The following is a 22268-nucleotide window of genomic DNA, read 5'->3' as shown; positions in this document are numbered from 1 at the left end:
ATGTCGTCTTGGTAAGCAGCTCCAGTGTATATTTGGCCTTGTGTTTTAGGTTATTGTCCTGCTGAAAGGTGAATTTATCTCCCAGTGTCTGTTGGAAAGCAGACAAGGTTTTCCTTTAGGATTTTGCCTGCGCTTAGCTCTATTCCATTTTATTTTTTTAAACTCCCTAGTCCTTGCCGTTGACAAGCATACCCATAACATGATTCACCCACCACCATGTTTGAAAATATGAAGAGTGGAACTGAATAATGTGTTGTCGGATTTGCGAAAACATAACATTTTGTATTCAGGACATACATTTTTGGCAGTATTACTTTAGTGCCTCGTTGCAAACAGGATGCATGTTTTGGAATATTCTTTGGTTCTGTACATGTTTCCTTCTCACTCTGTCATTTAGGTTAATATTGTGGAGTAACTACAATTTTGTGACCATCACTTCTTTCCTATGATAGGTATTAAACTCTGTAACTGTTTTAAAGTCATCATTGGGTGAAACCCCTGAGCGGTTTCCGTCCTCTCCGGCAACTGGGTTAGGTAGAACGCCTGTATCTTCGTAGTGACTGGGTGTATTGATAAAGTGTAATTAATAACTTCACCATGCTCAAAGGGATATTCAATGTCTGCTTTTTTTATGTTTACACATCTACCAATTGGTGCTTTTCTTTGCACTGGAAACCCTCCCTGGTTTTTGTGGTTGAATCTGTGTTTGAAATTCACTGCTCGACTGAGGGACATTACAGATAATTGTATGTGTGGGGTACAGAGATGAGATCCTTTTTTGAATGACCATGTTAAACACTTATTTCACAGAGTGAGTCCATGCAACGTATTATGTGGCTTGTTAAGCAAATGTTAACTCCTTAACTTATTTAGGCTTGCCATAACAAACGGGTTTAATACTTACTGACAAGACATTCCAAATTAATTAAAAATGAAAAGCTGAAAACATTTCTAAAAACTTTGACATTATGGGGTATTGTTTGTAGGCCAGTGAAAGAAAAGCTCAATTTAATCCCTTTTTAACACAACAAAATGTGGAAAACGTCAAGGAGTGTGAATACTTTCTGAAGGCACTGTACATATTTGGTGGACAAATTACCTATAGTACTTATTTGAAATATGGGTTTAAGCTATTTTTCTTTAATTGTTTATTTGAAATGAAATCATTACATTAATGCCAAATTAAAATACTTTATACGCATGAACATGTTGATGCAGTACTCATAGAAAATATTGTAAAAAGGAGAGCGTGTTGTAAAAAGGAGAGCGTGTTGTAATTACCAGTATGAGTTACAGAATGGACATAAAGTTTGAATTTGAAAAAAATATGCATTTAGAAAATAATGATTACAATCCGACGGACTGCTACACCAGAATACTAAAGAACCTGAACTGACAAATCACACAAACTAGATTGTGTCCAAAGCATATATATATTTTCTTTATTACATACTACGTATTTTCATTCACCCAGCATGGCTTGGGAACAGACAATAAATACATTGACAGTAAAGGCAGAAAAGGGTCAAAACAAGACATGGCAAAACAGTCACAGCATCACAAACCTTGACAGAGTGCATGCATGCACGTGTATATTTAAGTTTGCTTTGGTACTAAAAGGTCTATGAGAAATAAATATACAGGCATTAAAATTCTGATCACAAGAAAGAAAGAGGCTTTGCATTGAACAGAGTAGTCTGACTAACTCCTGCCAGTGGCACATGTAGCAGCCTAGGTCCTGTCTTGAAGACACTGAGACTATCACAGAAAAGACAACATCGGATCAAACAATTCAACTAAAAACATACAAAGACAACTGAAGGAACAATGACATGTTAAAGAAACAGAACAGCAAAAAGAGCAAACTAAAAAAAAGGGACATAAATGGGAATATAACTCACCAGATACTTAAATAATAACAAGTTACAGTTTTGCATGCCAAAATGTATGTTCTGTGTTAGATCTGGCTTGTCCTCTTCAAAAGAAGTGTCCTAAGTGAACAGGAAAACTGGGGTGTGGACATTGCGGTGTGTCCAATACATTCTATGAGTTATAGCAGATGGACACAGCCTCTCTCCCATTATTTTAAGGCAGTTAGTAAAAGACTAGGAGTGCTTCAAATTGTCGCTGTATGAGTGCTTCAATTTCTGGTTAGTCACTAAGCAGGGCATACGGCCATGAAATGTTTCAGTGCCAGGTAGTGGTAGAGGTGTCCAGGAAAATGACAATATAGGAATGTGGACTAACGAGAGGTGCACAGCGTGTATGGAATGTTTTACATAAAAGTAATGGATTTGGGAAAGATGTCTAAAACAAGTGCAAGTGTGTGGGGAGGCTGTATGAAGCTTTTTCCACAGCTGTCAAAGGTCACCAAAGCCTGGATAATATAGGGCATTTCAGTAAGTAAATATCTTACATTTCAGAATTTTCTGCCAAGTTGTCATGGTAACTATTCCTCCGTATTCAATGTTGTGCATTTGCCTTCATATTCACCAATGATGTAATGCGGTCCGTGTGCGTACAGAATGTGGGTGTATTTGGTTGGTTGAATTTGTCAACGTCAGCATGTTTGAAGGCATGTGAGTGCAATGTTGCAAGCGTGCGTCTTTCCATTTATTTCTTTAGCTGAGCAGCTCCAGGTATGTGACAGGCACCTTCCCTTTCTGGTTCCCTCTCTCTCCCACCAGCCAGTCTGAGTCCATGCCTGGCACTGTGTAAACTGTGATTAGCTGGGAAAAGACAAAATAATAACATGCACGGAGTGTACAAAACATTAAGAACACCTTCCTAATGTTGAGTTGCCGCCCCCCCCCCCCCCATTTTGACCTCAGAACAGCCTCAATTTGTCAGGACATGGACTACAAGGTGTTGAAAGCGTTCCACAGGGATGCTGACCCATGTTGACTCCAATGCTTCCCACAGTTGTTTGAAGTTGGCTGGATCCTTAACTTAGTGATGAGCTGAGGGCACTATGGTGTTGAACACTGAGCTGTAGTCAATGAACAGCATTCTCACATAGGTGCTCCTTTTGTCCAGGTGGGAAAGGGTAGTGTGGAGTGCAATAGAGATTGTGTCATCTGTGGATCTCTTGGGGCGGTATGCGAATTGGAATGGGTTTAAGGTTTCTGGGATGATAGTGTTGATGTGAGCATTGACCAGCCTTTCAAAGCAATTCATGGCTACAGACGTGAGTGCTACGAGTTGGTAGTAATTTAGGCAGGTTACTGTGGTGTTCTTGGGCACAGGGACTATGGTGGTATGCTTGAAACATGTAGGTATTACAGACTCATTCAAGGACGGGTTGAAAATGTAATTGAAGACACTTGCCAGTTGGTCAGCGCACACTGAGTACACATCCTGGTAATCCGAAGAGCGCATAGAAGTAATTTCGCTCGGCTGGTAGGCTTGTGTCACTGAGCAGGTCGCGGCTGTGCTTCCCTTTGTAGTCCGTAATAGTTTGCAAGCCCTGCCACATCCGATGAGCGTCAGAGCCGGTGTAGCAGGATTCAATCTTAGTCCTGTATTGACACTTGTTTGATGGTTTGTCGGAGTGCATAGCGGGATTTTTTTATAAGTGTCCGGGTTAGAGTTCTGCTCCTTGAAAGTGGCAGCTCTACCCTTTAGCTCAGTGCGGATGTTGCCTGTAATACATTGCTTCTGTTTGGGGTATGTACGTACGGGCACTGTGGGGACGACGTCATCAATGCACTTATTGATGAAGCCAGTGACTGATGTGGTGTACTCCTCACGCCATCGGATGAATCCCTGAACATATTTCAGTCTGTGGTAGCAAAACAGTCCTGTAGCTTAACATCTGCGTCATCTGACCACTTCCATATTGAGCGAGCCAATGGTACTTCCTGCTTTAGTTTTTTCTTGTAAACAGGAATCAGGAGGATGGAATTACAGTCAGATTTGCCAAATGGAGGGTGAGGGAGAGCTTTGTACGTGTCTTTGTGTGTGGCGTAAAGGTGGTCTAGAGTTTCTTTTTTTTCTCTAGTTGCACATGTGACATGCTGGTAGAAATGAGTTAAAACAGATTTAAGTTTTCCTGCATTAAAGTCCGCAGCCACTAGGAGCGTCTGCATGAGCATTTTCTTATGGCCTTATTCAGCTTGTTGAGTGCGGTCTTAGTGCCAGCATCGGTTTGTGGTGGTAAATAGACAGATACGAAAAATATAGATGAAAACTGTCTTGGTAAATAGTGTGGTCTACAGCTTATCATGACGTACTCTACCTCAGGCGAGCAAAATCTTGAGACTTCTTAAAACATTAGATTTCACACTGTTATTGACAAATAGACTCATTGACAAACCCCTCGTCTTACTGGAGGTAGCTGTTCCGTCTTGCCGATGCATGGAAAACCCAGCCAACTGTATATTATCCATGTTGTCATTCAGCCACGATTCGGTGAAACATAAGATATTAGCATTTTTAATGTCCCGGTAGGATAGTCTCAAACGGACCTCATCCAGTTTATTGTCCAATGATTGCACGTTGGTCAATGGGACGGATGGTAGAGGCGGGTTACCCACTTGCTGACGAATTCTCACAAGGCACCCGGAACTGCGTCCCCTGTATCGGCGTCTCCTCTTCATGCGAATTTCGGGGATTTAGGCCTGGTATCAGCAGTAAATCCTTTGCGTTCGACTCATTAAAGAAATAATCTTTGTCCAGTTCGAGATGAGTAATTGCTGTTCTGATATCCAGAAGCTATTTTTGGTCATAAGAGACAGTGGCAGAAACATTATGTACAGAGCAAGTTACAAACAACACAAAATATCACCATCTTGTATATTCCATCTAGTCCTAGTTGTTTCAAGACTGTTTCTTGCCCACCATACCACATATTCTAGCACTGCATGGATACACCTGATTCAACTAATGACGGGTGTGCAGGTAGAATTCTGTGTGTGTGCTCGTGTGCTCACCTCGTCAGCCAGTAGGGATAGCTCACTGGTGTCGGCAGCGTCGTAGTCGTACAGGACCTTGGCCTTGCGTGTGCCTGTGGCAGGGGCCTGCACCTCCTCGATCTTCAGCGTGTCTGTCTCCACAGCGCTGGCAGGGTCCAGGGGAGAGGAGCCACCGGAGGCCATGGAGTGACCTGGGTTACCAGCAAACGCGTTGGGAAACCTGCAGAGGTTAATGGAGTGAAGACATTCATAAGCTATACAGCACATTCCCTGGGGAATAATCAGACTTTACTAACGGTTAACAAAAATATGTTGAGTAATGGTGAGTTCAACTGTAATCGTCATCAAATGTTACTTACACATCTCCATTGGAACTGAGAGCATAAGAGATAATAGTGGAGATGGTCATTGATAAACAGCTTACATCTATTTGGATAGCAAACACTGCAGCAAATAAAAGCCAGATCTAGACAGCCCAGCTAAGTATGCTAGTATGTCCAATATAAAGTTGTGCATCTACCCAGAGCCAGTCCTCACCTGTCCAGCTCTTTCTGCAGGTCCTGCATGTGCAGGTGACACTGCTTGTAGTAGGCTGTCTGTGCCTCCACAAACTCATGCAGGCAGCGCAGGTGGTTCACCTACAGACAACATACCCAAAACACATAACACAGTTGTTACTTGTTCCCCCTCAACATACCCTGTCACCACCATGTTAAAACAATTTATACCATGGCATTGTTGAATACTCGTTTCTGATTGGCTTGAAGTGCATTCTAGCGCATGCATTATTTCCCTATAATGCACGGTATATCAGTACAGTAGAATTCAATAGCTATAGTTCAGTCTTACATGTTCTATGTTTGAGCTGCTTTTGAAAGCAAGAGTCGAATTGAAAACATTATGACATTATGAAAATCGAATTCATCAATAAGATAGGACTGATTGTTTGGTTAGCAAAACCAGTAAGTATGTTTGGTTGCCAAGGCAACTACTGTAGCTATCTAGTAAAATTGCTACCTACTTAAGTGGATGTTGAACACATTTCTACCTGCAAATAAAAAAAAATGTGTTGCTGCAAATGTGTTAAATTATGGTATAAAGGGATAATCAACTTGGGGCTCTATGCATTTTCTGGAAAATAATGAAACTCTGTGGAAGGTTAGTCCACGCCGCACTAACACCTCTTCCACATTGTTCATTATTTTCCATAGAGCCCCTCATTGATTATCCCTAACTTATTACCTGGTAAACAGTGCATATGCTGAAAAGAGTGGCCATGTTTGTCCACTCTACAGGTTTCACCTCATGACTCACGTGTGTACTGCTGATGCCCTCCAGCAGGAGCCGTGTGACCTCTGCCTGTCTGTCAAACTCTGTCTGTGCCACTCGAAGCTCATGTTCTGCCTACAGAACAACCAAAACAAACAGAGAGCGGTATCATGTAATACTACAGCCCCCATTTTCCATTATCAGCTGTTTTGTTCTTGTGTGAACTCTGAAGGTGATAACTTGTGAAAAGAGACAGACTTTACCTAGAAACAAAGATCACTAGGAGTAAAGATATGACTTATTTATACAGTACGGGAGGAGGATGGTGTCCAAACATGTCATACTCACTTTGTCCACCTCCTCGCTCCAGAGCTGAAAAGCCGCAGGGCAACAAGAGAGGGGAAGAGAGAAACACATTCTGATGACATCACAGGGGAGACACATTCTTAGATTGGATTGAGACTGATGACAGTAAAGAAACAGATTTCCAACCCGGGGTGCATTCAAAAGAAAGCATTTTCCAAATATTCTGGTCCTGCATTCAGAGTTCATTTTATTTGGATCAATTGAAGTACAACACCTTTGAAGAGCTTTGACCGAATTTTGGTCGTGGTGCCTGGGAAATTAGACCGTTGTCTGTGATAAGTCAAGTACCACATAGATAATGGATTACTATATTACTATGCCGGAAGCAATCTGGCAATATGAAGAAATACCACTGAATTTGTAAAGTGACAGTAGGCTACATGTACAGTGTTAGTGTAGAGTGGACTGGCTGTTTAAGCTCCTTACCGCAGATGCACTGGCAGAGAGGACATAATTTCTGGGCCTGGTTTCCTGAAAATCAGGCACAGCCTACAGACACGGCAGAGCAGTTTACACATACACAAAAGGACAAACAAAAACCAAAAGTATAAGAGAGTCATGTGACAGGGACGCACACATAGCAAAAACTAAACCCTTTGTTATTATCTTGATGATATAATGAGACAAGTCTGTTCTGCAAGCACTGGCCAATCAAAGACAGCAGAGCGCTATGCAGACCTTTTTTTACAAGGAGCACGTATGAAAAATATTTCAGATATTAAAGCTAAAATTCTAACTTTTTCTAGGCACACTGGTGTTCCAATATAAACATTCCAGGTCCCAAAGCTAAATATTTAGGCGCATATGTGAGTAAAATGGTCCCACTGTAGAGCCCTGGAATGGTACAAATATCTTTCTTCACCTGCATATCAGTGAACGCTGCTGAGGAGAGGACTGTTCATAATAATGGCTGGAACAGAGCGAATGAAATCAAACACATGGTTTCCATTCCACTTATTCTGCTCCAGCCATTACCACAAGCCCGTCCTCCCCAATTAAGTTGCCATCAACCTCCTGTGCTGCATATCTACTGCCTGGAGTCCCAAGGCGTGTTAGACTAGAAGGACGACGACCATGCAGCATGTGTAAATAAACGCAGCAGCATGAGAGATGTGTACACAGCCTGTCATGTGTCATTGTCATAGCCCTTAAAGAAAGCCATCCTTCAACCATCATCTCATTCTAACCCCAAACAAACCAGGTGCTGGATTTAAAACATATATGTGTGCAGTAGCCTATAGAATGTGTAGCCTACAGTATACCTGGAGAATAGTTCCGGTCGTCTGGTCACAAAGGTTAATCTATCATATATGGAGTATGGACGAAGAAACTGTGAATGTTATGTCTGGGATTGGGTGATAAGTTGGTTTGATCTTTTATGTACAGTTTCTGTAAAATGTTGAGGTCTGTGGAAAATAATTTCCTCTTCAGAGCGCAATACATCTATCTAATCGAATACAGTAAATTACTCTCCATTGACTTCTTAATCATTACATTGGGCTGGCCAAAACCCAATGTAATTAAAGTACTTCTAAAAGACAAATATTTTGCAGGAAATAAATATGTACGCTAAACAAACATTTTTCAAAATGTGCATGCCTTCATGTGGCAATCACCATGCATACAGGTTTCAAAGGTCTGATTTGAAATGAGTCTACAATCAAAATAAAATGTATTTACGGCGTTTCCTCTGCATATCGGTTTATTTAATCATGCTATCAAGAAAACATATCTTATCAAATTAGATCTTTGACCTGAAGGAAAAATACAGCCATAAATCTTAACATTTCAAATACTCTCACTGAGAGTGGGAGCTGGGAATGTGATGTGGAGGTAGACATTCACTGGACATGGTAGAATTGGGCAAGCATGTTAGCAATCAGGACTTTTAACCCAAGTCATCTGTACTCACATGGGACAGGGCCGTTCCTCTCACTACTGGTCTCAAAAAGGCCTTTGTGATTTAATAGGAGGATGAACTTGGTAATTGGATGCAGTTAGTCACGTTGCACCCATACACTGGTCCAATTTAAAGACACTTCTGTTACATTTTACAAATGATTTGTGTACTACTCAGTTTTGTTGACTCTAGGGCAGTAGTATTCAAAGTCGAGGTTGCAACCCCCACTGGGAACTGCAGTGGGCTCCCCAATATGTATGTATGTATAGTGAAGTTAGAAGTTTACATACACCTTAGCCAAATACATTTAACTCAGTTTTTCACAATTCCTGACATTTAATCCAAGTAAAAATTCCCTGTCTTAGGTCAGTTAGGATCACCACTTTATTTTAAGAATGTGAAATGTCAGAATAATAGTAAAGAGAATGATTTATTTCAGCTTTTATTTCTTTCATTACATTCCCAGTTGGTCAGAAGTTACATACACTCAATTAGTATTTGTTAACATTGCCTTTAAATTGTTTAACTTGGGTCAAATGTTTTGGGTAGCCTTCCACAAGCTTCCCACAATAAGTTGGGTGAATTTTGGCCCATTCCTCCTGACAGACCTGGTGTAACTGAGTCAGGTTGTAGGCCTCCTTGCTCACACACTCTTTTTCAGTTCTGCCCACAAATTTTCTATGGGATTGAGGTCAGTGCTTTGTGATGGCCACTCCAATACCTTGACTTTGTTGTCCTTACGCCATTTTGCCACAACTTTGGAAGTATGCTTGGGGTCATTGTCCATTTGGAAGATCCATTTGCCACCAAGCTTTACCTTCCTGACTGATGTCTTGAGATGATGCTTCAATATATCCACATAATTTTCCTTCCTCATGAGAACTTCTATTTTGTAAAGTGCACCAGTCCCTCCTGCAGCAAAGCACCCCCACAACATGATGCTGCCACCCCTGTGATTCACGGTTGGGATGGTATTCTTCGGCTTGCAAGCGTCCCCCTTTTTCCTCCAAACATAACAATGGTCATTATGGCCAAACAGTTCTATTTTTGTTTCATCAGACCAGAGGACATTTCTCCAAAAAGTATGATCTTTGTCTTTGTTTAAAGGCACAGTCAACTTATTGTATGTAAACTTCTGACCCACTGGAATTGTGATACAGTGAGTTAGTTATAAGTGAAATAATCTGTCTGTAAACAATTGTTGGGAAAATTACTTGTGTCATGCACAAAGTAGATGTCCTAACCAACTTGCCAAAACTATAGTAACAAGAAATTTGTGGAGTGGTTGAAAAATGAGTTTTAATAACTCCAACCTAAGTGTATGTAAACTTCCGACTTCAACTGTATGCATGTATGTATGCATGCATGTACAGTTGAAGTCGGTACTGTAAGTATTCAGACCCTTTACTCAATACTTTGTTAAAGCACCTTTGGCAGCGATTACAACCTCGAGTCTTCATGGGTATGACGCTACAAGCTTGGAAAACCTGTACTTTGGGAGTTTCTGCCATTCTTCTCTGCAGATCCTCTCAAGCTCTGTCAGGTTGGATGGGGAGCGTTGCTGCACAACTATTTTCAGGTCTCTCTAGAGATGATCGATCGGGTTCAAGTCCGGGCTCTGGCTGGGCCACAAGGACATTCAGAGACTTGTCCCGAAGTCACTCCTGTGTTGTCTTGGCTGTGTGTTAAGGATCGTGGACTTGTTCGAAGGTGAACCTTTGCCCCAGTCTGAGGTCCTGAGCAGGTTTTCATCAAGGATCTCTCTGTACTTTGCCTCAATCCTGACTAGTCTCCTAGTCCCTGCCGCTGAAAAACATCCCCACACCATGATGCTGCCACCACCATGATGCTGCCACCACCATGATGCTGCCACCACCATGCTTCATCAGCCCAGAGAAACTTATTTCTCATGGTCTGAGAGTCCTTTAGGTGCTTTTCGGCAAACTCCAAGCGGACTGTTGTGTTCCTTTTACTGAGGAGTGGCTTCCGTCTGGCCACTCTACCATAAAGGCCTGATTGGTGGAGTGCTGCAGAGATGATTGTCCTTCTGGAAGGTTCTCCCATCTCCACAGAGGAACTCTGGAGCTCTGTCAGAGTGACCATTGGGTTCTTGGTCACCTCCCTACCCTTCTCCCCTGTTTGGCCGGGCGGCCAGCTCTAGGAACAGTCTTGGTGGTTACAAACTTCTTCCATTTAAGAATGATGGAGGCCACTGTGTTCTTGGGGACCTTCAATGCTGCAGAAATATTTTGGTACCCTTCCGCAGATCTGTGCCTCAAACCAATCCTGTCTCGGAGCTCTACGGACAATTCCTTTGAGACACGTTTTTGCTCTGACATGCCTTCCCAAATCATGTCCAATCAATTGAACTTACCACAGACTCCAATCAAGATGTAGCAACCTCTCAGGGATTATCAATGGAAACAGGATGCACTTGAGCTCAATTTCGAGTCTCATAGCAAAGGGTCTGCTATGGGGGATTGTGTGTAGATTGATGAGGAAAATATTTTATTTAATCCATTTTAGAATAAGGCTGTAACGTAACAAAATGTGGAAAAAGTCAAGGGGTCTGAATACTTTCCGAAGGCACGGCACGGCACACACACAGATGTAAAAATCGTAATTTTATGATTGTGTCATTACATTTGAGGTGGGGTCCCCAGAAATTCTGGTGGGAAAAAAAATGGGGTCCCTGCTGAAAAAGTTTGAATACCACTGCTCTAGGGTCATATATGGGTTTGCTCCAGTGTACCATGCCACAAGATCATTTCTTTCACTTTCAAAAGAACGTGAAAGTCTGTCCTCTCTCTCCCTCTTGGCTTCTCACATGCGTTCAACTGGACTTCAAAGTGCCAATGAGAAAATGGGAAGAGCATGTCAGAAAGAAAAAAAAGGGGGAAAAAATAACCAAAGTGGACAATATTTTACACTAATACTCACTTCTCCCTCACACTGTGAACATAATTAGAACAGAGATAGAGGTTAGTTAGCAGTAACAGTTCACTCTGAACTGGAGCCTGGTTACATGATGCAGCTGAACTGGAACAGGGAGAGGTGGAGGAGGGCGGAGGGTAGAGGGGGGCGACGCCTGGTTACATGATGCAGGTAAAGAGGAACAGGGAGAGGTGGAGGGTAGAGGGGGGTGCCTGGTTACATTATGTAATAGAAGGGGAACAAGGAGAGCTGGAGGGGGTAGAGGGTAGACTCCCTGCTACATGATGCAGCTGAAGGGAAACAGGAAGAGGAGGGTAGACTCATGGCTACATGATGCAGCTGAAGAGAAACAGGAAGAGAAGGGTAGAGGGTAGACGCATGGCTACATGATGCAGCTGAAGGGAAACAGGAAGAGGAGGGTAGAGGGTAGACTCATGGCTACATGATGCAGCTGAAGGGAAACAGGAAGAGGAGGGTAGAGGGTAGACGCATGGCTACATGATGCAGCTGAAGGAAAACAGGAAGAGGAGGGTAGAGGGTAGACTCATGGCTACATGATGCAGCTGAAGGGAAACAGGAAGAGGAGGGTAGAGGGTAGACGCATGGCTACATGATGCAGCTGAAGGGAAACAGGAAGAGGAGGGTAGACTCATGGCTACATGATGCAGCTGAAGAGAAACACGAAGAGAAGGGTAGAGGGTAGACGCATGGCTACATGATGCAGCTGAAGGGAAACAGGAAGAGGAGGGTAGAGGGTAGACTCATGGCTACATGATGCAGCTGAAGGGAAACAGGAAGAGGAGGGTAGAGGGTAGACGCATGGCTACATGATGCAGCTGAAGGAAAACAGGAAGAGGAGGGTAGAGGGTAGACTCGTGGCTACATGATGCAGCTGAAGGGAAACAGGAAGAGGAGGGTAGAGGGTAGACGCATGGCTACATGATGCAGCTGAAGGGAAACAGGAAGAGGAGGGTAGACTCATGGCTACATGATGCAGCTGAAGAGAAACACGAAGAGAAGGGTAGAGGGTAGACGCATGGCTACATGATGCAGCTGAAGGGAAACAGGAAGAGGAGGGTAGAGGGTAGACTCATGGCTACATGATGCAGCTGAAGAGAAACAGGAAGAGGAGGGTAGAGGGTAGACTCATGGCTACATGATGCAGCTAAAGGGGAACAGGGAGAGGAGGGTAGAGGGTAGACTCATGGCTACATGATGCAGCTAAAGGGGAACAGGGAGAGGAGGGTAGAGGGTAGACTCATGGCTACATGATGCAGCTAAAGGGGAACAGGGAGAGGAGGGTAGACTCACCGCAGCCTTGGACTCTGCTAATTTGGCTTTCTTCAGCCGTGCTTTACAGGAGTCCAGGTCCAGTCTGCGGTTCTCCAGGAGACGCCTCTCTTTCTGAGACAGGGAGGAGAAGATCAGCAACTCTCTGCACAACATAAATGTAGCCTATATGTGTGGGGTTAAGTTGGCTAGGTCCTAAAACTCTGCTACATCCATATAGGAATAAGTAGAAAGGTAAACCCCAAGGTGTTGATCAGCATTGTATTAAATCCTGGTCTAGACACTGGTCTGCATGCAATCCCAAAATGTCACTGAGGCCAGATAGCCAGACTCACTGAGATGGTCCTCCAGTCTCCTTCCAGAAAGTTCCTGAGTGGGGTGAGGAAGCCGATAGCGGAGGTCTGTAGGAACTCCCTCTGTACACTGCCCAGTCTCCTCTCACAATCGCCTACTTTGATCAGGGTGCTACCTACAGCAGCACACACACACAATATATGTGAAATATAGGCCTAGGAGTGACTTATTAATTTGGAATGACTTATTACTCAGAGGAATGACTTACTACTTATCAGAAGACGTACTTACTACTTATCAGAGGAATGACGTATTACTTATCAGAAGAATACAAACAGAAAGTCTTGACCAATAGGACATGGTAGCGCAATACAACCTGTATCAAACATTTAGGCTATTCCCATCCCAGTAACCTATGGCACAAACGCCACTTCAACTGTCTATCAATGCCCTGATGAGCCTACCCCACAAAGCCTTCTGTTTTGGTGTAGTAGTGTAGATTCAGAGCTCCATCTAGATAGCAACACCCAGTGCATCAATAATGAATGCACTGCAGCTGTGTGGGAGAACCTTGGCCAACTACAATATACCTGCAAAGAGAGGGGGAGGGCCTCACTGAGGGAACCTCTAGACATGGCGACATTCTTGACATGACTTTTACCAAAACAACAAAACTCAAAATTCCCCATTTTAACATTGGGGTTTCCCCAGATGTAAAACAGACTAGATTACAGACCTCAAGGGAATATCTAATGAATAACAACACACAGCAATGATTATAGCATCAAAAAGATCTATACTAGCAGAATTTGAAGTATGCAAATCTGTGTCAAACATGGACAGACCGCATTTTAATACAGAGGAAATGTTTTTCTACACATCTTTGCTGTTTTTGCTGTTAGAGCCACTATTTCAACACAGAAGGCTGCATCACTAAAAGCCACCACTGAGAAACAGGCCACTAATGGCCTGATTAAAGCAACTGAGTGTCCATCTAGTAATAGTTGCTATGGCAGGAGAGAAGGGGATTGATGATTGATGTCTTGCTCTTCCACGGTTCCAAATGTCTGTGACATTTATGCCTAGTTACAGAACTGAATACCCTGTGTACAAATTAATTCATTATAAATAAATTATTTCAAAATCACTAAAACATGCCTGTTTCCCTCATGAGGAGGGAATTACAGCATATAAACGTAACTTGCTTAGTGTAGGCAGGGTTGGGGAGTAACGGAATACATGTAAGGGATTACAAAAAACGGTAACTGTAATCCGTTACGTTACCACCAAAAATATTGTAACCAGATTACAGATACTTTTGAAAAACTAGATGATTACTTCGAGGATTACTTTTAAATTCAGAAAGGATGTTTCCCCAAAAAATCTTTGACACTTCAATGACATTCAAACCAGCATTGAAAAAAGGCGCAAGTTTAAATTTGTTCCACCTGAGAGAGTCAGAGACCACTATGATGACACACCAAATGTGTATGATGGATCGCGGGAAAAGAGCAGGAACAGGCTTTTGTAGGCTACAGTCCAAGCTATGTCTTCCAATGGTGTGACTGCTGTCTGCATCCAAAGATTATCCAACTTGAATAAACGCTTGGAGGCAAGGATGACTGCAGTGGTGTAGTCTATGACGATATGGAGATCACTTATCATTGATATCTGTATAGCGCATTTAGCAATTTGCGCCTTACATTGTGGTTGTTGTGGATGGCTGTTCACAAATGTAAATGTGTATTTGAACCCAATAATGGTTAAATTCAAGAAGTTTAAACTGCCTATCAATCATTGTTTTTGAAACCAGTGAACAGCTAGTGAAAAATGCGCTCGCAACAGCTGCATAGTCCGGATCCCAGCCTATGGAATAATACTGTTCAATCGAATTCATGCCGATAAAATATTTTTAAAATTCATAGGCCTAATGGACACATGCTTAAACCCTCACACATTTGATAGACTTAAAAGGGGAAATCTGTAGTTGCTACATCCATTTTTGGACTTATAAATGATATATATTTATTTATGGTAAAGATAATTGAATTGTATTATTATATATAGTAGAAAGCAATGGGTTTGAAGAAGCCTACATAACCAACCCATAAAGTAAAATGTAACATCCATATATGGCCAGCTATGTAAACTGCAATAGATGTTGTTCAACTGGTAACATACATTTTTCCCTATTTCTAATGCCTCTTCAGGGGAAAGTAATCTAAAAGTAACTGAATGTAAATCAGATTACATTACTGAGTTTACGCATTACAAAAGTTACATTACTGATTACAATTTTGGACAGGTAACTAGTAACGGATTGCATTTAGAAAATAACCTACCCAACCCTGAGTATAGGCTACTGTATTTGTGCATTTTTCCTCTTGGAAAAAAGCCAACGTGGATGTAATGGCATGAGCTTTCCATTCCAAATTAGCTGAATTAATTTATAAAACAACTCCTAGCTAAACAGGTCTACAGAGCCCTAAATAAATTTGTACATGACCCATCACTCAGGTCTCTGTGACATTTTACATTTACATTTTAGTCATTTAGCAGACACTCTTATCCAGAGCGACTTACAGTAGTGAATGCATACATTTCATACATTATTTTTGTTGTTGGAGAAGTTACATTTCTCCAACTGAAGGGGAAAAGCTCCACAGAGAGACAGCCTAACTAATACGTGCATAAACTTCATGCATTAAGGTTGTCGTTGCAGAGCCAGGCCTGCAGAGCCAACTCTGAACAACATTAACAGAGAGAGAAAGAGCACTATTGATCCTCAGGATTGCCAGTGAAGGTGATTTATTGGGCAGACAGATATGAGACAGACTGGACCGCAGGGGAGTGAAGGGGCGACAGGAGATGAATTGACTAACGCTCACAACAGCCCTGATCACCAAGCTCACTGCTCACTCACTTTAGGGTGAAATCATCAGTATAAGCAAAAGCGTTGGGAAGAGTGACAGTACAAACTCTTGGAAAAAGAGCATAGAGTCAAGATCAATAGCAACTATGGTGAGGTTCTCTGACATGGATATACAGTACCTTCAGGAAGTATTCATACCCCTTGACTTATTCCACATTTTGTTGTGTTACAGCCTGAATTCTAAATGGATTAGATTTTTTTTTTTATTCACTGATCTACACACAACAACCTGTAAGAGTTTCCACACCTGGATTGTGTAACAATTTGCCCATTATTACTTTCAAAATCCTTCAAGCTCTGTCAAATTGGTTGTTGATCATTGCTAGACAAACATTTTCAGGTCTTGCCATAGATTTAAGTAGATTTAAGTCAAAACTGTAACTTGGCCATTCAGGAACATTCACTCTTCTTGGTAATCAACTCCAGCGAAGATTTGCCCTTGTATTTTACGTTATTGTCCTGCTGAAAGGTGAATTCATCTCCCAGTGTCTGGTGAAAAGCAGACAACCAGATTTTGCCTGTGCTTAGCTCCATTTCATTTATTTTTTATCCTGGAAAACTCCCCAGTCCTTAACGATTACATTTACATTTTAGTCACTTAGCAGACGCTCTTATCCGGAGCGACTTACAGTTGTGAATGCATACATTTCATACATTTTTTTTTCTTCCGTTCCCGATTACAAGTATACCCATAACATGATGCAGCCTGCTTACTCAGTAATGTGTTGTATTTCACCACTGAGTTAGGAAGGATGCCTGTGTCTTTGTAGTGACTGGGTGTATTGATATACCATCCAAAGTGTAATTAATAACTTCACCATGCTCAAAGGGATATACAATGTCTGCATTTTTTTACCCTTCTACCAATAGGTGCCCTTCTTTGCGAGGCATTGGAAAATCTCCCTGGTCTTTGTGGGAATCTGTGTTCGAAATTGACTGCTCGACTGAGGAACCTTAAAGATAATTGTATGTGTGGGGTGCAGAGATGAGGTAGTCATTCAAAATTCATGTTAAACACTATTATTGCACACCGAGTTTGTCCACGCAACTTATTGTGACTTGTTAAGCACATTCAGCTCAGTCTTCTCTACTTGTCCAAACTTTTCCCCTATGAACTTTGGCAAAAAAAAACAAAAAAAACATCACCCTTCAGTTCTCAGTAAACAAGGCCTATTGCAGTTACACAACATCAATAGTGACCTTCTACTGTTTCTGTGTATCATTGTACTTTCACATTGTGCCCATGAAACTGCCCTATGAAATGTCACTGGAAGCTGCATCATTATCACTGGTTTGGGGGAATTAAACCATGCAACTAAATACCAAGCCCTTATAGGCCATGAAACAATACACCTGCTAGTTGTCTAATGTTTCACCAGTCTTTCCCATTCCAAGTATCCTCTGCCAATGGGTTCAGATACAAAGAAAAACTAAACTGAATATAATTTCTAAGGGCTGAGCAGACATTCACTGCTCAATGCATTGCTTAAATGCAACATAGTCATTAGGAAATTAATCTGACTGTCATTCCCTGGGGACATTTTCGTCAAGACCTGTTACACATTGTCACAACAATGAAAGATATCTCTTGCATTGGCATTTTTGGGCGGTGGGGGCACGAAAGGTCATGTCTGATCGCATAGATACACTGACTGTACCTGAAACCGAAAGGCAAAGAGTTCTGCGAAGCTAGCAGTGCCAGTGGCTATAGCAGACGGCACAGAAACCTTCCTCTAATATCTAACATTAGTCTGGCTATAGCACAAGCCAGAAAAGCTACCCAAGCATACAAAGCTACGACAGCTACTGCAGAGAAGGGAGGATAATTCATGTCAGCTGAACCAATGTTTTGTGTAGGACATATAGGGTATGCAACTTATTAAGTACATTTTCACTCCTGAACTTATTTAGGCTTGCCATAACAAAGGGGTTGAATACTTATGAGTCTTGTAAAACTTTTACAAACATCTTTCCAATTTCACATGATGTGATAGTGTTTATGCCAGTGACAAAACATCTAAATTGAATCAATTTTAAATTCAGGTTGTAACAACAAAATGTGGAAAAAGTCAAGGTCTGTGAATGCTTTCTGAAGACAATGTACCACAAATGGTTCGAGCCATTCTTAGGGATTGCATGAGGGAGAGAGCACAGAGTGGAGATGTATTAAGTAAGATCATCAGGTGAAATGCATTTTCCAGAAATTCTAATTATTGGATTTGACTGGGGCCCAAGACACGGCCTCAGTTTCCTCTCTGAAATTGTATTATCACTTGCCAATCCTATAAAAAATAAAAAAAACATTTTTATACCACCTGGAAAGACCGTGTAGCTTGAGTCACACTCACCATATGGAGTTCCAGGACCAAAATCTTTTGCCGCATCTTGCATGTAATGACCCAGCAGTTCTTCATTATTTGGTCTGGAGGGAACCGTTCTGTCAAGCTTCTCATACAGGAACTCCTCAATCCTGGAACCTGCAGATCGAAAGAAGGGGCCTGCTTCAAGAGAGTACTGGCAAAAATAGCCATCAAATGAAAATGGAAATTGGTGGGAGAGGAGAATGCCAAAGCAAAGTAAGCCAATGCCCAGTATGAGAATGTACAGTATTGTAATTCAACATTGTGGGAATAAGGTGTTGAATGAAGTCGTCATGGAAATAAATGTTATTTCACTCAGATAATGAAAAGAACTAGCCTTAGTAGTAGGGCTGACTCCATTTAGTAGACTGGTCGATTGTTTGGTCCATAGGCTGTTGGTCGACCAAGATTTTTTTTTAGTCGAGCAGAGGCAAATATATACTAAATAATTGTCACATGAGACACGTCTGATTCACGCCTGGCTGAGAGGACTAATCCATTGCGGAGGCCACGGGGATGGCACACCAGTATCACCAGTAGTACATTTACCATTAGTTCCTGTCATTTCTAATCTACAATGTTTCCTTGGTTATGGTCATTTCTGTAAATGCATTCTATATATTATTATTATTACAGTCTTACTGTTGTCATTGTAGGAGTGGACACGTTGTTTGCAGAGTGCACAACCTAGGCTACACTTGTGAGAAAAAGTTTTGGTTTACTTCATTCCAATTACGAGTAGTCAATCTATTCATTGTCTTTTGTTTGGAGTGCTCCTGTCAATCTTGAGTTAGGACACACACCCGATTAACCATATAGAAGTAGGACTAGTCTACATGGCCTATGTGCAAATGTAGGCCTGCCTAGAAGTGTGTCTATTTGGGGATCTGACACCCTTTCTGATTGTCTTAACTCACCATCCCTGTGGAGCTTCTCTAAGTCATTTTTTCTTCGCCTCAAAACAGCAAGTAAACAAAGTCCGTTTTTACATCCACTGAAAATGACAACAGTTCCTATACGTAGCCTATTTGAAAAATATTTTCAGCTCTCTCCAATTCGATTACCACTCAGCATGAAAGGGGGAAAATGTCATGCTCTGAGCTGGTGGAAACAACATAAAATAGGCCTACCTGATTACTTCTTATCCCTTGCGCAAAATAGCCTACAACTGTGTCTGTTTGGGGCAGGAAACTCTAACACAGAATATTTTATATAATGTTGCAAGTTTGCTAGCACTAGCTTTGGGCTGGACCAATACAATACATAGTTGATACAATGTTTCAAGTTCCTTGCAAATAGGCCATGCAGAGCCAATGTGATTTATAGGATATTTATTTTCATCAGAATATTCTCTACCTGCAGGATGCAATGTTTTTATTTGTTGGCTTTATGTTGGCTATTTTTACATATTGGCAATAGAAGTTACTTTTTCATTCGTATCATTTTCATTTATAATTTTGATTAACCACATGACATTGATTTTGAGTTATGAAGACTATTATAAATTAAATTAACCTGTTCCACAAAAATGTGCATATTAAAATCATAACTGCCACGCAGATCAGTAGGAATGGTACGATAACGTGGCACTCCAAATGGAAAAGGTTGCCGACCGCTGGTGTAGCCTATTACCGGCAACTTCAAGAGCTTAATGGCAGAATCTGCTAAGGCCAGCAGCAGCGGAGGCGGCTTAAAGCATCAGAAAAGTTCATTAGCCTACACATAGTTGATTTTATTCAAAAATAGGGTGTGTCTATATATGGAAAAATACTAACTTTAAAATGTTGACCAATCGATTGGTTGAAAGAACAGATGACTCTCAGTCTACAAAGATTATATATTTTTTCTGGTACAGCTTACTTAGTAGAGAGACTAACATGGGAATTAATTTCTGCATGTTACCAACAAGCCTGCAGTGCTGAGTCATTGTCTGGTGTGGCTAACAGGCACAGCTATTGAGCTGCTCACTGATAAGTACTACTTGCGACAGAGGATAGGCTAAACAACAGGTTTTCACAAAAGACTGGTGCTTGAAAACACCCAATACAGCATCGTAACACTTGTCTGTTGCACTACAGACCACACGGATGAAAAGATTGCACGACAGAGATACTCACCAGTGTTGTCAACTGTAGCATGGAGAATCAGAAAGGCACAGGTTAGCGATCCCTGCTCTCCATCACTGTGTAACCTAACCACCATGTTTCACTTTTTTTTTTTTAACTGATCTGAAGTTTTTGAAGCGGTTTTCAATTGATGTGTTTTTGGTTAACTATCCTGTGTGTGCGTGTGTGTTTGCATTAAGCAGGGAGTAGGGATGGGTGGTGGGAGTTGGAGGCCTCTGTCCTGATCAATTCAGTTTGTATGCTGGGCCTTACTGGGATTGGGCTGCAGCAGAACCTCTGTCTGCCTGAAGATTTTCTCTGTCCAGTTTTTAGTGGAATCAGCACGGCTGAGCAGATTCTCAAAGTGGGCATCCAGCTCAGTCTTCTCTACCTGTCCAAACTTTTCCCCTGTGAACTTTGGCAAAAGAAACAATAACAGCATCACCCTTTCAGTTCTCAGTAAACAAGGCCTATTGCAGCAACTCAACATCAATAGTGACCTTCCACTGTTTCTGTGTATCATTGTTCTTTCACATGGTGGCCCTATGTCATGCCACTAGAAGCGGCATCATTATCACTGGTTCTGGGGATGCACTTCATGTCATGGTCTCCTCATAGGCTACTGGAAAGCATACAACTAAATCCCAAGTCCTAATAGGCCATTAAACAATACACCTGCTAGTTTCCCCATCTAATATTTCACCAGTCTTTTCCCCATTCCCAGTATCCTCTGCCAATGGGTTCAGATACAAAGATAAACTAATCTGAATGCAATTTCTATGGGCTGAGCTGACATTCATTGCTTTATGTGCAACATAGTCATTAGGAAATCAGTCTGACTGTCATTCCCTGGGGAGATTTTCATCATGACCTGTTACACAGTCACAATAATGAAATGTCTCTTGCGTTGGCATTTTTTGGGGGGGTGAGGGTACGAAAGGTCACGTCTGACCCCATAGATACTGACTGTACCTGAAACCGAAAAGCAAAGAGTTATTCGAAAACATGACTATAGTAGATAGCGAAAACATAGCTACCTAGCATCAAGCTAGCAGTGCCAGTGGCTATAGCAGACGGCATAGAAACCTTCCTCTAATATCTAGTTAATGTACTGGCAAATATGCTAAATCATATGTAATGATGCTTCCAGTTTTTACATCTGACCCCATAGACATAGATACACTGACTGTACCCGAAACCGAAAAGCAAATAGTTTTTTCAAAAACATAGCTAAATTAGATAGCGAACGTTTGTTAGCCAAAACATAGGTAGCTGTCGATAGCCACTGGCACTGCTAGCTTGATGCTATAGCAGACGGCACAGAAACCTTCTAATATCTAGCTAAAGGACTGGCAAATATGCATAAATCAGATATGTAATGATGCTTCCAGTTTTTACTGAAGCCAGACGCTAGCTAACGTCAACTAGCTAGTTATCGAACATTAGCTAGCTAGCGAGCAACAGTATACAGTAACTTTAGTAACGTTATTTAGTCCATTTATTGGAGACACGAAATACATTTAATGTACAAATATAGTTACTGTTAGATGAGTTACCTGTATAGCTCGAGTGAAAAAAATTCCTGCATCCGAAGCTAATTTCTTCACGTTGAAATCCATGTCAGTATTATCTGGCTAAACCAACGACTAACGTTAGCTATATATGATGAACACACACTGTCTCCACGAGAGTTCACCGCATCAAGCTAGCTACTGTATGTCCAGTCAGGGACATGACGTTACGTTGCCCAGTCAGTGACAGCGCTAGCTCGGATCTGTCACTGTCAAGCAATGTGTCCCCGGTATTTACACATCATCCTGGAATCATTACTTATATCCTTTATCGTCTACCCATACTACAATTTATGCAGCGTATGGTTTATTATGCAGTGACATGTTTTTATTA

General features: G+C 41.6%; 1 protein-coding gene across 7 annotated transcripts; it reads right to left on the bottom strand.

Annotated features, from left to right (window-relative positions):
- Window positions 1-1419: 1419 nt before the first annotated feature.
- Window positions 1420-22218, bottom strand: shlb2 (Endophilin-B2). Of its 7 annotated transcripts, XM_014171393.2 has the most exons (14): window positions 21920-22218; window positions 20637-20778; window positions 20376-20387; window positions 18247-18375; window positions 13008-13141; window positions 12694-12786; window positions 11389-11400; window positions 6975-7037; window positions 6531-6554; window positions 6228-6317; window positions 5451-5551; window positions 5273-5287; window positions 4932-5133; window positions 1420-2729 (listed from the first exon to the last, which is right to left on the bottom strand). In XM_014171393.2, the coding sequence occupies exons 1-14, from the start codon at window positions 21980-21982 to the stop codon at window positions 2622-2624; spliced, it is 1188 nt and encodes a 395-aa protein (XP_014026868.1). In that variant the 5' UTR covers window positions 21983-22218; the 3' UTR covers window positions 1420-2621.
- Between the last annotated feature and the right edge of the window lie 50 nt (window positions 22219-22268).

Source organism: Salmo salar, chromosome ssa24 (assembly GCF_905237065.1).
Source record: "Salmo salar chromosome ssa24, Ssal_v3.1, whole genome shotgun sequence".
In the NCBI taxonomy this organism is placed as follows: domain Eukaryota; kingdom Metazoa; phylum Chordata; class Actinopteri; order Salmoniformes; family Salmonidae; genus Salmo; species Salmo salar.
This window is presented reverse-complemented; position numbering and strand designations above follow the sequence as displayed.

Bases quoted from the DNA above. Each gene is read 5' to 3' on its own strand.
- shlb2 (XM_014171393.2), bottom strand. From the start codon at position 21,982: ATGGATTTCAACGTGAAGAAATTAGCTTCGGATGCAGGAATTTTTTTC. The intron at 13,142-18,246 runs GTGAGTGTGACT...GTGCTGCTGTAG, and splicing joins TGGTCCTGGAACTCCATATG to GTAGCACCCTGATCAAAGTA. The intron at 6,555-6,974 runs GTAAGGAGCTTA...GCGGCTTTTCAG, and splicing joins TCTCTGCCAGTGCATCTGCG to CTCTGGAGCGAGGAGGTGGA.